At 61.6% G+C, this 10865-nt stretch overlaps 3 protein-coding genes across 6 annotated transcripts; 2 read left to right on the forward strand and 1 right to left on the reverse strand.

Annotated features, from left to right (window-relative positions):
- Positions 1 to 670: 670 nt before the first annotated feature.
- On the forward strand, positions 671 to 6614 carry WDR24 (WD repeat domain 24). 2 transcript variants are annotated; one of them, XM_022594382.3, is made up of 8 exons: positions 671 to 2268; positions 3461 to 3638; positions 3787 to 4459; positions 4988 to 5106; positions 5185 to 5306; positions 5400 to 5504; positions 5590 to 5930; positions 6105 to 6614. In XM_022594382.3, the coding sequence occupies exons 1-8, from the start codon at positions 1788 to 1790 to the stop codon at positions 6456 to 6458; spliced, it is 2373 nt and encodes a 790-aa protein (XP_022450090.1). In that variant the 5' UTR covers positions 671 to 1787; the 3' UTR covers positions 6459 to 6614. The 2 variants fall into 2 exon arrangements, with proteins under 2 accessions (XP_022450090.1, XP_022450091.1); XM_022594383.3 differs by having other exon boundaries at positions 2227 to 2432.
- A 125-nt stretch (positions 6615 to 6739) lies between these two features.
- On the forward strand, positions 6740 to 8462 carry JMJD8 (jumonji domain containing 8). Of its 3 annotated transcripts, none has more exons than XM_089896441.1 (9): positions 6740 to 6859; positions 6937 to 7035; positions 7247 to 7295; positions 7373 to 7469; positions 7559 to 7627; positions 7686 to 7838; positions 7926 to 7993; positions 8071 to 8200; positions 8286 to 8462. In XM_089896441.1, the coding sequence occupies exons 1-9, from the start codon at positions 6768 to 6770 to the stop codon at positions 8300 to 8302; spliced, it is 774 nt and encodes a 257-aa protein (XP_089752567.1). In that variant the 5' UTR covers positions 6740 to 6767; the 3' UTR covers positions 8303 to 8462. The 3 variants fall into 3 exon arrangements, with proteins under 3 accessions (XP_089752567.1, XP_022450093.1, XP_022450096.1); XM_022594385.3 differs by having other exon boundaries at positions 6741 to 6859; positions 8071 to 8205; XM_022594388.3 differs by having other exon boundaries at positions 6753 to 6859; positions 7719 to 7838; positions 8071 to 8205.
- STUB1 (STIP1 homology and U-box containing protein 1) lies at positions 8415 to 10839 on the reverse strand. The gene is made up of 7 exons (XM_022594384.2): positions 10553 to 10839; positions 9837 to 10035; positions 9583 to 9748; positions 9295 to 9382; positions 9080 to 9136; positions 8877 to 8993; positions 8415 to 8799 (listed from the first exon to the last, which is right to left on the reverse strand). Exons 1-7 carry the CDS (start codon positions 10709 to 10711, stop codon positions 8674 to 8676), a joined length of 912 nt encoding a protein of 303 aa, XP_022450092.1. The 5' UTR covers positions 10712 to 10839; the 3' UTR covers positions 8415 to 8673.
- Positions 10840 to 10865: the final 26 nt, after the last annotated feature.

Here is a 10865-nt window from a genome sequence, read left to right on the forward strand (position 1 = left end):
GAAACCGGTCCCTGGTACCAAAAAGGTTGGGGACCGCTGTCCTAAAAGATCACACAGTGCAGCACGGACAAACCAGGGCTCATACCCAGGAGAGAAAGGCAGGCTCACAGAGTCACTGATTGAGCCGAGTCGCTTGTGTGAACAGGTCGGGTCAGGCACTCGAGCTCTTGGAGACAGAGACAGATGTGATCTCTGCCTGGTTGAGTTCACACTCGTGTGCAACAGATGACAACCAGTATACAAAGGAATGGGTTGTGACAAGCGCTGTGGAGGTGACAGTGGAGAGGCCACGTTAGATGGGGTGGCCAGGGAAGGCCTCCAAGAACGTGACATGTAAGCTGAACTCTGAAGGAGAAGGAGAAGCCTTCTGGATAGTACAGCGGGCGAAAACGTGCGATGGCCACGAGGCAGGGAAGAGCTTGCCCAGCTGGAAGAAGGGCTAGAAGCCGCCGTGGCTGGAGGTGCGCAGAGAGAGGAAGAGGCCGGGAGTTTGGGATTTACTCACAGCGCGGTGGGGACTTATGGGGGACCTAAGGCCAAAGAGTGGTACCTGACTGCTGTGCGGGGTTCAGATCAGGGGAAACGAGGAACCCAGGGAGAGCCGTTAGAAGGCTGCTCTTGGCGTCCCGGGGAGGGCGAGAAAGGAGGCGGAGACGATGGAGGGATTCAGGACTAGTTTAGGGATGCCTGGACTTGCTGATGGACCTTGGGGCAGAGATGAGCACTAGTATTAAAGTACTGCAATAGGGGCTTCCCTGGTGGCGCAGTGGTTGAGAGTCCGCCTGCCGATGCAGGGGACACGGGTTCGTGCCCCGGTCCGGGAAGATCCCACATGCCACGGAGCGGCTGGGCCCGTGAGCCATGGCCGCTGAGCCTGCGCGTCCAGAGCCTGTGCTCCGCAAAGGGAGAAGCCACAACAGTGAGAGGCCCGCGTACCGCAAAAAAAAAAAAAAAAAAAAAGCGATAAAAAAAATAACCCACCACCACTCGAGGCGGAACCGGGGGAGCCTCTCTACCCCTAGTCCTGATCAACCCCTCCGCCTCCACCAGCGTAGCTCCCGGATCCGGAACTTTTGTAGTGCGGGCACCCGCCTCCGGCGAGGGGCTGGCAAGAAAAGGACCACGTCCGGCGGCGGGGCAGGAAAAAGACGGGCTGCTTCCGGCGCGGCGGTTCCTCCCCGGCCCGGCAATTTTAGGAAATGGTTCGGGTGCTCTCGGAAGGAGAGACTTCTCCGTTCGGCTAGCTCTGTTCCCGCTGCCTCCGCAACCTCTGCGCCGCCAGCCTCTCCTGCCTCCGGTCCCGCCAGACCCCCCAGGCTCCTTAAACAGCTCGGTCCTTGAAGTCCCTCTGTGTCCCTCGCGCCTTTATAGCCTGTGTTCTCCGGGCTCCTCTATCCTTCTGCCCGCCTTCCAGAGGCCGACTTTGCGGACGGTGGGAACCACCTGGCTTCCCCGGACGGGATTGACTGACCGAACGTCCAGTGACTATCCTAATCTGGCAGTTGGGGGGGTTGGAGAGGTGGCCTGGCCTGGGATTGACCAGGTAGGGTCTTCCCCAGAAGTCAGACATGGGACTCACTGGCCTCAGGGCAGCTATGGCACCTTCTGACTGCTCAGCCAGGGTGATGGAATTTGCCTGTCAGACTGACTGACTAATGGTGGACTGCCCTGGACTAAGCAGTTCTGGAGGAACCACCCAGGGTAAAGGCTCTGAACTGCCAGGTCCCTACCCCCAGGCTGACCAGCCCTGCCAACTTCACTGACCTATCCCCACCACCCGTGCAGCCATGGAGAAGATGTCCCGCGTGACTACAGCCCTGGGTGGCAGCACGCTGACGGGCCGCACCATGCACTGCCACCTGGATGCACCAGCCAACGCCATCAGTGTGTGCCGTGACGCGGCCCAGGTGGTCGTGGCAGGCCGCAGCATCTTCAAGATCTATGCCATTGAGGAGGAGCAGTTTGTGGAGAAGCTGAACCTTCGTGTGGGCCGCAAGCCCTCGCTCAACCTGAGCTGTGCAGATGTTGTTTGGCACCAGATGGACGAGAACCTGCTTGCCACGGCGGCGACCAATGGAGTCGTGGTCACCTGGAACCTGGGCCGGCCATCCCGCAACAAGCAGGACCAGCTGTTTACGGAGCACAAACGCACGGTGAACAAAGTCTGCTTCCACCCCACTGAGGCCCACGTGCTGCTCAGTGGCTCCCAGGATGGCTTCATGAAGTGTTTCGACCTTCGCAGGAAGGACTCTGTCAGCACCTTCTCGGGTGAGGCCCTTGGAGGCGGGTCGGGCAGGTGTGCATCTCTGCAGGTGGCTGGCCTGTCTAGGCGGGTTGAGAAATGCTGTGTGCATCAAAGGCCCTCAGATGTGCTCTCAGAGGGCTTCCTGGAGGAGGAGCCAGCCGAGCTGGCACTGGAAGAGTGGGTGGAGGTGAGCAGGAGAGGGGCAGGGCAGGGGTAGGCCTGGTGGAAGTGTGAGGGGTACCTGGAGTGTGGTCACAGCTCTGATGCACTTATGGAGTCAGCAGGAGTCAAGGCTGGTGTGGGATCAGGGAGAGAGCAGGGCCTGAGCAGATCCACAGCCCACCTGGGCAGCTGAGCAGAGGGTTTGTTTTGCTGTCTCCTCTTTCCTTGCCTCAGAGCTCCAGGCCACCTCATTGCACAAAGTCTACCTCCAGGGTCCTCAGCCCAGGGAAGCAGTGGGGAGTGGTGCACTGCCTGGTCCCCCCACAGTTCTCTTCCCAGCAGGCCCAGCTCCCTGACAACCCCCCTTGAGCCAGCTCTCCCTTTTCACCTCGATGAGACCAAGTGAAGCACAGGGCAGAGCCCAGAGAGAATCTGAGGGCCTCTTAAGACAGACCTTGAGCTACCTGTGCTGGGGAAAAGCTGGACACTGCACTCAGAGGCTCTTGGTGTGGTGGTCCACAGGGGTGGACATGTACCCTCAAGGTGTCCAGTGCTCTGGGGCTGACCTGGCGGCTCCAGCTCAAGGTGTAGGGACTGGGCAGATCCTGGGGCATCCCATCCATGCCTCCGTGGGCCTCAGGCCCCTGAAGGATTGTATTCAGCCCACTGAGGCCCCTGTTCATTCAATGCTCTGATACCTGGTCCTGAAGCCGACCACAGCTTCACCCAGGGACTGATGTCAGTTGCAGAATCCAGGGAAAATCGAGGTCCAGGAGCCTGTGTCAAAAACCACCCAATGCCTGTGTCCCTTTCACCAGCCCAGGCTATTGTGTCTGCTCTGCCAGGCCTCTCCTCACCCTTGTCCACCCTGGGCAGGCCTTGGCAGTATCTACTCCACCCTCTAGGCCTCCTGGCCTGTGCCATGGGCAGGCATGTGACACCAGTCCACATTCATTCCAAGGGATACCCCTTGGTTGCTCTCCCTCCTGGAGTCCCTGTAGGCTACCCACCCACCCGCCCCCAAATCTCCCTCCACTGACGTCCTGCCCACAGGCCAGTCTGAGAGTGTGCGTGACGTCCAGTTCAGCATCCGGGACTACTTCACATTCGCCTCCACCTTTGAGAACGGCAACGTGCAGCTCTGGGACATTCGGCGGCCCGACCGCTGTGAGAGAATGTTCACGGCCCACAATGGGCCTGTCTTCTGCTGCGACTGGCACCCCGAGGACAGGTGTGGGGTGGGGTGGGGGCCGGGGCAATGGGGCAAGATGGGTGGGGCTTATGGAAGGGCTCTCTCACTGCCTCAAGACCTGTGAGACAGAGTGGGGAGCCCTCCCACCCCAAAAGAGGTCACTGAGGACCTCACGGGCCTTCCACAGGGGCTGGTTGGCCACAGGTGGGCGTGACAAGATGGTAAAGGTCTGGGACATGACCACACACCGCGCTAAGGAGGTGCACTGCGTGCAAACCATTGCATCCGTGGCCAGAGTCAAGTGGCGGCCTGAATGCCGCCACCACCTAGCTACGTGCTCCATGATGGTGGACCACAACATCTACGTCTGGGACGTGCGCCGGCCTTTTGTGCCAGCTGCCATGTTTGAGGAGCACCGCGATGTCACAACAGGCATTGCCTGGCGCCACCCGCACGATCCCTCCTTCCTGCTCTCCGGCTCCAAAGACAGCACCCTATGCCAGCACCTATTCCGTGATGCCAGCCAGCCTGTTGAGCGCGCCAACCCTGAGGGCCTCTGCTATGGTCTCTTTGGGGATCTGGCCTTCGCAGCCAAGGAGAGCCTAGTGGCTACTGAGTCGGGGCGCAAGCCCTACACTGGGGATCGGCGCCACCCCATTTTCTTCAAGCGCAAGTTAGACCCTGCCGAGCCCTTCTCAGGCCTCGCCTCCAGTGCCCTCAGTGTCTTTGAGATGGAGCCTGGCAGCAGTAGCATGAGCTGGTTCGTGGACACGGCTGAGCGTTATGCCCTGGCTGGCCGGCCACTGGCCGAGCTTTGTGACCACAATGCGAAAGTGGCTCGGGAGCTTGGCCGCAACCAGGTACATAGGGCTGGGCTGAGGGCCATGACCGTGGTGCAGGGTCAGAGAGCTCCTCTGACTGCTGTGCCCAGACCCTGCCCTGAGTTCAGTGCTCAGTTCTGGTTGAGGTCACCACTGGCTCTTGCCCCAGTAACTAAGGGTGTCCAGAGCCCCAAGTGGGCCAGATGCCAGTGCCATTCCTGGGATGCAGGTCTGGGGTGCTGTGGGGCTGGAGCCCCCTCTTCTGGCTTATCCTTGCTTTTAGACTTCTCGAGGTGTCCAGCCCTACACAGAAGGCCCACACTGCCTCGCTTATCACCTCCTGGGGACCCCAGGCTCATTTCCACTTTTCTTTCTGTGCCTCTACAGGATCGAGGCTGGGGTTTTTGTTTTTCCATGGGCATCGGTTTCCCACCTGGGGCGGGCCAGGACATTGGGTCCCTGGGGCAGCTGAAAGCTGAGGGTTTGTGGTTCCATCCAGGCAGAGGGGGGCCTGCACGGGGCGCCAGGGACCCAGGACCCCCGTGAGTGACCAGTGCCCACCCCTAGGTGGCGCAGACGTGGACCATGCTACGGATCATCTACTGTAGTCCTGGCCTGGTGTCCACCACCAACCTCAACCACAGTGTGGGCAAGGGCAGCTCCTGTGGCCTGCCACTCATGAACAGGTAGACACCTGGGGGTGGCTTTCCCCAGAGGGTGGGATTGTTGGGGCCCACCTATCCATCGGCTTTCCCTGCTTCCAGTTTCAATCTAAAGGATATGGCCCCAGGGCTGGGCAGTGAGACTCGGCTGGACCGCAGCAAGGGTGACGCACGGAGTGACACAGTGCTGCTGGACTCCTCAGCCACGCTTATCACCAACGAAGGTAGGCTGGGAGCAGACGCAGGGCATTCATGGGAGTGAGACTGGGGCCTCCCAGAGTGAGCTGGCCCTGCAATGCTCTCCCTCCCTCGGGCAGATAACGAGGAGACCGAAGGCAGCGACGTGCCTGCCGATTACCTGCTGGGTGATGTGGAAGGTGAGGATGACGAGCTGTACCTGCTAGACCCGGAACACGCTCACTGTAAGTGGGGGCTTGGGGAGGGGTGGGGCCAGGAGGCGGGGCCAGAGGCTCATACCCTGCCTACCGCCCCCCCCCTGCATTGCAGCTGAGGAGCCCGAGTATGTGCTGCCCCAGGAAGCCTTCCCACTGCGCCACGAGATTGTGGACACCCCACCCGGGCCTGAGCACCTGCAAGACAAGGCCGACTCGCCCCATGTGAGTGGCAGTGAGGCAGATGCAGCCTCCCTGGTGCCTGTGGACTCTTCCTTCTCACTCATCTCCGTCTCACACGCACTGTACGACAGCCGCCTGCCCCCTGACTTCTTCAGTGCCCTGGTGTGTGACATGCTGCGCTTCTATGCGGAGCAGGGCGACGTGCAGATGGCCGTGTCCGTGCTCATTGTGCTGGGTGAACGCGTGCGCAAAGACATCGACGAGCAGACCCAGGTGGGTGACAGGGTCTGGGGGGTCTCCCTGGAGCAGCTGCCACCCCCAGGACTACCCCTGCACGCCCCACCTGCACCCGCCCCTCTGTCTGTGCCCAGCACACTTGGGGGGAGCTCCTCAGTGTGCCCGAAACCCTGGTCTCTTACCTCCTTCCTCCCCTCCCTGCACCACCAGGAGCACTGGTACACGTCCTACATCGACCTGCTGCAGCGTTTCTGCCTCTGGAATGTGTCCAACCAGGTGGTCAAGCTCAGCACCAGCCGTGCCATCAGCTGCCTCAACCAGGCCTCCACCACCCTGCACGTCAACTGCAGTCACTGCAAGCGGCCCATGAGCAGCCGGGGCTGGGTCTGCGACAGGTGCCACCACTGCGCCAGCATGTGCGCCGTCTGCCACCACGTGGTCAAGGGTCTGTTCGTGTGGTGCCAGGGCTGCAGTCACGGCGGACACCTGCAGCACATCATGAAGTGGCTGGAGGGCAGCTCCCACTGCCCCGCCGGATGCGGCCACCTGTGCGAGTACTCCTGACCCGCCTGCCGGACCTGGATGGGTGTGCGGGGCTTGTGAACCAAATAAAGGAAGCGGGAGACGTATTCTGAGGCTGCCTGTCACCCGGTCGCGTCGCTTACGGTCTAGTCCACGCGCGGGCGACTCTGGTGGGCGGGTGGCAGTGTGTCCACGGGAGCTGGCAGTAGCCAATAGCAGCTCTCGGTGCGACCTTCGTCCCGCCTTCCGGAAGTGCCCCCTCTTTCCAGGACGGGCCAGAGGAAGCCGCTTCCGGGAGCCGGCCTGTTGCCACGACGACGGAGCTCCCGGCATGCCTCGCGGCGGCGGGCTATGGCGTTGGGGGTGCGGCTACTTCTGTTGCTCGCGCTCTGGACGCTGGTGGTTTCGGCCCGGAGCCTCCGGGAGGCAGGCGACGGAGGGTGGTGAGCGGCGCCGGGCGGCAGGGCGGAGCGGGGCGGGCGGCGGGGCGGCCAAGGGCACTGACCAGCTGTGTCGGCAGGTGGCGGCCCGGGCCGGGGGCGCCGGCGGCCGTGGCGGAGGAGGAACGCTGCACCGTAGAGCGCCGGGCCGATCTCAGCTACGCCGAGTTCGTGCAGCAGTAAGTGCGTCCTCTTGTATGGCCACACCTCCCACGCCTGAAAACTCTGGGGCTCCGTCACCCTGCACCGCTGAGGCCGCGCACTGGTCGCCGGCCCGTCCTCCCGGGCCTCCTTAGGCCGCTTCCCCTTGAGCTCGTGCGAGCGCGTGTGGGCGGGGGCGGACGATGGGCACGGATCAGACTGAGGCCATGATTCCTCCTTTTCTTCTAGCTACGCCTTTTCCAGACCTGTCATTCTGCAGGGGCTCACAGACAACTCGGTGAGTGCTCACGCTCCTCGCGACCACCACTCGCCCGTGCTGAGCTTGGCCCCTGAGTATTTTCCCCGCCCCCACAGAGGTTCCGGGACCTGTGCTCCCGTCAAAGGCTGCTGGCCTTGTTTGGGGACAGCGTGGTCCGGTTGAGCACTGCCAACACCTACTCCTACCAGAAAGGTGAGCTGCCCCTCCCTGCAGCCCAGCCTGCTTGCCAGCATCTTGAAGGCAGCACCAACCAGTCCTGACCAACCCCTTTCAAACTGCAGTGGACCTGCCCTTTCAGGAGTATGTGGAGCAGATGCTGCACCCCCAGGACCCCTTCTCCATGGGCAATGGTGAGCCAGACAGGTGGCCATGGGGTGGGGCGGGGTGACTTAGTACCCAGGTGCCAAGATCCCTGCATCCTCTTGTGTGTTTTGCTGTCAGACACCCTGTACTTCTTTGGGGACAATAACTTCACGGAATGGGCATCACTTTTTCGGCACTACTCTCCACCTCCATTCAGCCTGCTAGGTACCATTCCTGCTTATAGCTTTGGAATTGCAGGTGAGTGCCCTGCAGGACCAGGGGACTTGGGAACTGGGTGGGGGAGGATTAGGCTTGGTAACCAACTGCTCGTAACTCACCACACAGGTGCCGGCTCTGGGGTGCCCTTCCACTGGCACGGGCCCGGGTTCTCAGAGGTGATCTATGGCCGAAAGGTCAGCAAAGGGTGGGGCTGAGACTTTGGGTTCACTGACCACAGCACAAAGAGTGACCTTGCTGCTCCCACCCTCAGCGCTGGTTCCTGTACCCTCCTGCGAAGACACCTGAATTCCACCCCAACAAGACCACACTGGCCTGGCTCCGGGACACATACCCGGCCCTGGCATTATCTGCACGGCCCCTGGAATGCACCATCCACGCTGGTGAGGTCAGTGGCTGGCAGACAGGGGCCAGGCTGGGCTGGGTCAAGGGGCCCCAACCAATCCCTGTGTCCCCCCCCACGTCCAGGTGCTGTATTTCCCTGACCGATGGTGGCACGCCACACTCAACCTCGACACCAGCGTCTTCATCTCTACCTTTCTCAGCTAGCCAAAGGGGGTGGCTGGGGAGCCCGTCGCACACCAGCACATGCCCCTATAGTGCTCACAGATTTTATTACAGGGACAGAGGTGGCAGCGGTAGCCTCAGCCCAGCCCACTCTCACCCGCTGTTTCTGGCCCAGAGGGGGATGGGGGAGGCTCATGACCCAGCAGAACTGATGGGGGTGGGCTTGGGGACACCAAGACAGGGATCTAGGGACACAAACTATGTACAGCGGCTAGAGACTACTGCCCAAGGCCCTCCTGGGCCAGGGTACCGAGCAAGGCAGGTGAGTGGCTCATACACTCGCCCTGCCTCAGTAGTCCTCCACCCAGCCATTCTCGGAGATGAACGCGTCAATGACCTCTTTCATGGCCAGGTTGGGGATGAGTTGTTCCTGGGTCAGGGGGCTCCGAGTCACAGGGTCGAAATGGCCCACACGCTGCAGTGACAACAGAATCAGAATTAGGAGGGGCTCAGTGGATGTGGGTCCTGCTCCCAACTCCCATGGGCCCTCACCTGCAGGTGCTCCTCAATGTCCTTGCGGTCATAAGTGATACCACTGGGTGTGATACAGGGCTCCCGCATCAGCTCAAAGCTGATCTTGCCACACAGGTAGTCAGGTATATCTCGCTTCTGCAGCACAGGGTCAGGTCAGGGGCTGGGAAGGGGCACTGTTCCGACTCCTGCTACCCACAGACCCCAGAAGACAGGCAGCTCACCTTTCTCTTCTCGTCTACCTGGGAGAAGAGTTCATCCATGTCTGCCAAGTACTTGTCCTGCAAAGAACCAAGCAGCTATATGTGTGGGCCTGACACCCCATCTCCCTTCCCCAGGCACCGAAACTCACAGACCCAGCAGGAGCCAGGGGCACCTCACGTCCGTCACACGCATGCAAATACACACAGGACCCACACTTGGGCTGGGGCACCCTCACATGCTTGGCCTCAATGCAGGCCTGTTGGGCCCGGAGGTGGCCATCGTCCTCATCACCCTCATGGTTCCGCTGACACTCTTCCAGCTCCCTGGAGGTTGACCAAAAGCTGATCAGAGATGGGTCTGGCCAGGAGGTCAGACTCCACTCCAATCTTAGGCTCATTCAGGCCTCATTTCCCTCCATCTCCTGCGTGCCAGAGTTGACCTTCAATAAATGGTTGTGTTCACGACTCAGAGTTAACCTAAAAGTGGTGACTTCCGGGGGGCGCCTGTCATCACCACAGCCCACCTCTCACGCTCGGCCACAATGAGCTGTGTGAGGTAAGAGTGCAGCTCGTTCTCCTGGTGGATGCGCCGCTCCTCAATGCTGTTCCAGCGCTTCTTCTTCGCGATGCGCAGAGCACTGGGGATGTCGTCCCCAAAGTTGAGCCGCTGCTCCTTGGCCAGGTTGTAGGCTGGAGGAATAGAAGATTTGGATAAACCTCCAGCCAGTCCACCCGCCTGGTCCCAGGCACCCTGGCACCAGCCAGCCTGTAAGCCCACCTCGCTGCAGGTTGGCAATAGCCTCATCATAGCTCTCCATCTCCAGCTGGCATTGCCCCAGGAAGAAGTGTGCCTTCACAGACTGCCCGTCCAGCTCCAGGGCGCGCCGGCAGTCAGCCAGAGCTTGCTCATGCTGCTGCATCTTCAGGTAGCACAATGCCCGGTTGGTGTAATACACCGCCACCAAGGGATTCCGGGTCTGGAGAACAAGGGCAGACCAGCCAGCGTGAGGGAGTGAGCTCAGCCTACCCCCTCTGTCCCAGCTTGAAGCCCATAGCTGGAATCAAGACACTACAGGTTTCTCCGCTTCCAAGCCTCTGGGTTCTGAGGGAGGGTGGAGCCTACCTGAGCCCACCCTCTGGACTCCAGTGAGTCTTGTGAAGGTAGCTTTTCCAGATCTGTGGAAATCACCAGCTTTGGGCTTGGACTCCTCAAAGGGCAAGGGTCCCTGGCCCCCAGCCGAGTGGGCCTCAAGCACTCTGAATCTCCCACCCGCCACAGTTCTCTGGCAACCAGCACTGGCTCGGGAGCCGTGGCCTTGGCCACTTTGGAACAACATCATCACTGAGTTCTCAGAGCCCAAGCACCACCCGCCTCCTAAAGTCGGGCGGGGGCGGCCAGACAGGGGCTCCGAGGAGGACGCGGAGGCGAAGCCGCAGCCCGGCCCCTCCCCTGGCTCGGACGCCGGCCCCCTCCCGCGGTGCAGGCGCACTCACGATGGCGCGGCCATAGCAGGCCGCCGCCTCCGGGTACTTGCGGCCCACGAAGAGCCGGTTGCCCTGCTCCTTGAGCTCCTGCGCGCTCGGGCTCTTCTCCGGGCTGCCGCCGCCGGCGCTCAGCCGCGCGCCGCCCTCCTTCTCCTCCTTGCCCTTCATGGCGCCGCGCGGCACGGCCTGGGCTCCGCTCCCAGGCTCCGCGCCGGGCCCGCCCTACGCCCTCAGCCCGAGCCCGCGATCCGCTCGGGCCCGGTCCAGCGCTCCGCCACCGGAACTTCCGGCCGCGCAGGTGGGTGGGGCCAGCGGGAAGGAT

The sequence above is a fragment of the Delphinapterus leucas genome, chromosome 15 (genome assembly GCF_059928025.1).
Source record: "Delphinapterus leucas isolate spDelLeu-1000000601 "Yukka" chromosome 15, BTC_Dleu_Yukka2, whole genome shotgun sequence".
NCBI classification, from domain to species: Eukaryota; Metazoa; Chordata; class Mammalia; order Artiodactyla; family Monodontidae; genus Delphinapterus; species Delphinapterus leucas.

What these genes read in the sequence shown, in the direction of transcription:
- JMJD8 (XM_022594385.3), top strand. Translation starts at nt 6,768, where the DNA reads ATGGCGTTGGGGGTGCGGCTACTTCTGTTGCTCGCGCTCTGGACGCTG. An exon ending in CACCTACTCCTACCAGAAAG is followed by an intron (nt 7,470 to 7,558) that starts GTGAGCTGCCCC and finishes TTCAAACTGCAG; the next exon opens with TGGACCTGCCCTTTCAGGAG. An exon ending in CCCCTTCTCCATGGGCAATG is followed by an intron (nt 7,628 to 7,685) that starts GTGAGCCAGACA and finishes CCAGGTGCCAAG; the next exon opens with ATCCCTGCATCCTCTTGTGT.
- STUB1 (XM_022594384.2), bottom strand. Translation starts at nt 10,711, where the DNA reads ATGAAGGGCAAGGAGGAGAAGGAGGGCGGCGCGCGGCTGAGCGCCGGC. An exon ending in TATTGCCAACCTGCAGCGAG is followed by an intron (nt 9,749 to 9,836) that starts GTGGGCTTACAG and finishes CTATTCCTCCAG; the next exon opens with CCTACAACCTGGCCAAGGAG. An exon ending in ATTGTGGCCGAGCGTGAGAG is followed by an intron (nt 9,383 to 9,582) that starts GTGGGCTGTGGT and finishes GTCAACCTCCAG; the next exon opens with GGAGCTGGAAGAGTGTCAGC.
- WDR24 (XM_022594382.3), top strand. Translation starts at nt 1,788, where the DNA reads ATGGAGAAGATGTCCCGCGTGACTACAGCCCTGGGTGGCAGCACGCTG. An exon ending in GACTGGCACCCCGAGGACAG is followed by an intron (nt 3,639 to 3,786) that starts GTGTGGGGTGGG and finishes GGCCTTCCACAG; the next exon opens with GGGCTGGTTGGCCACAGGTG. An exon ending in ACATCGACGAGCAGACCCAG is followed by an intron (nt 5,931 to 6,104) that starts GTGGGTGACAGG and finishes CTGCACCACCAG; the next exon opens with GAGCACTGGTACACGTCCTA.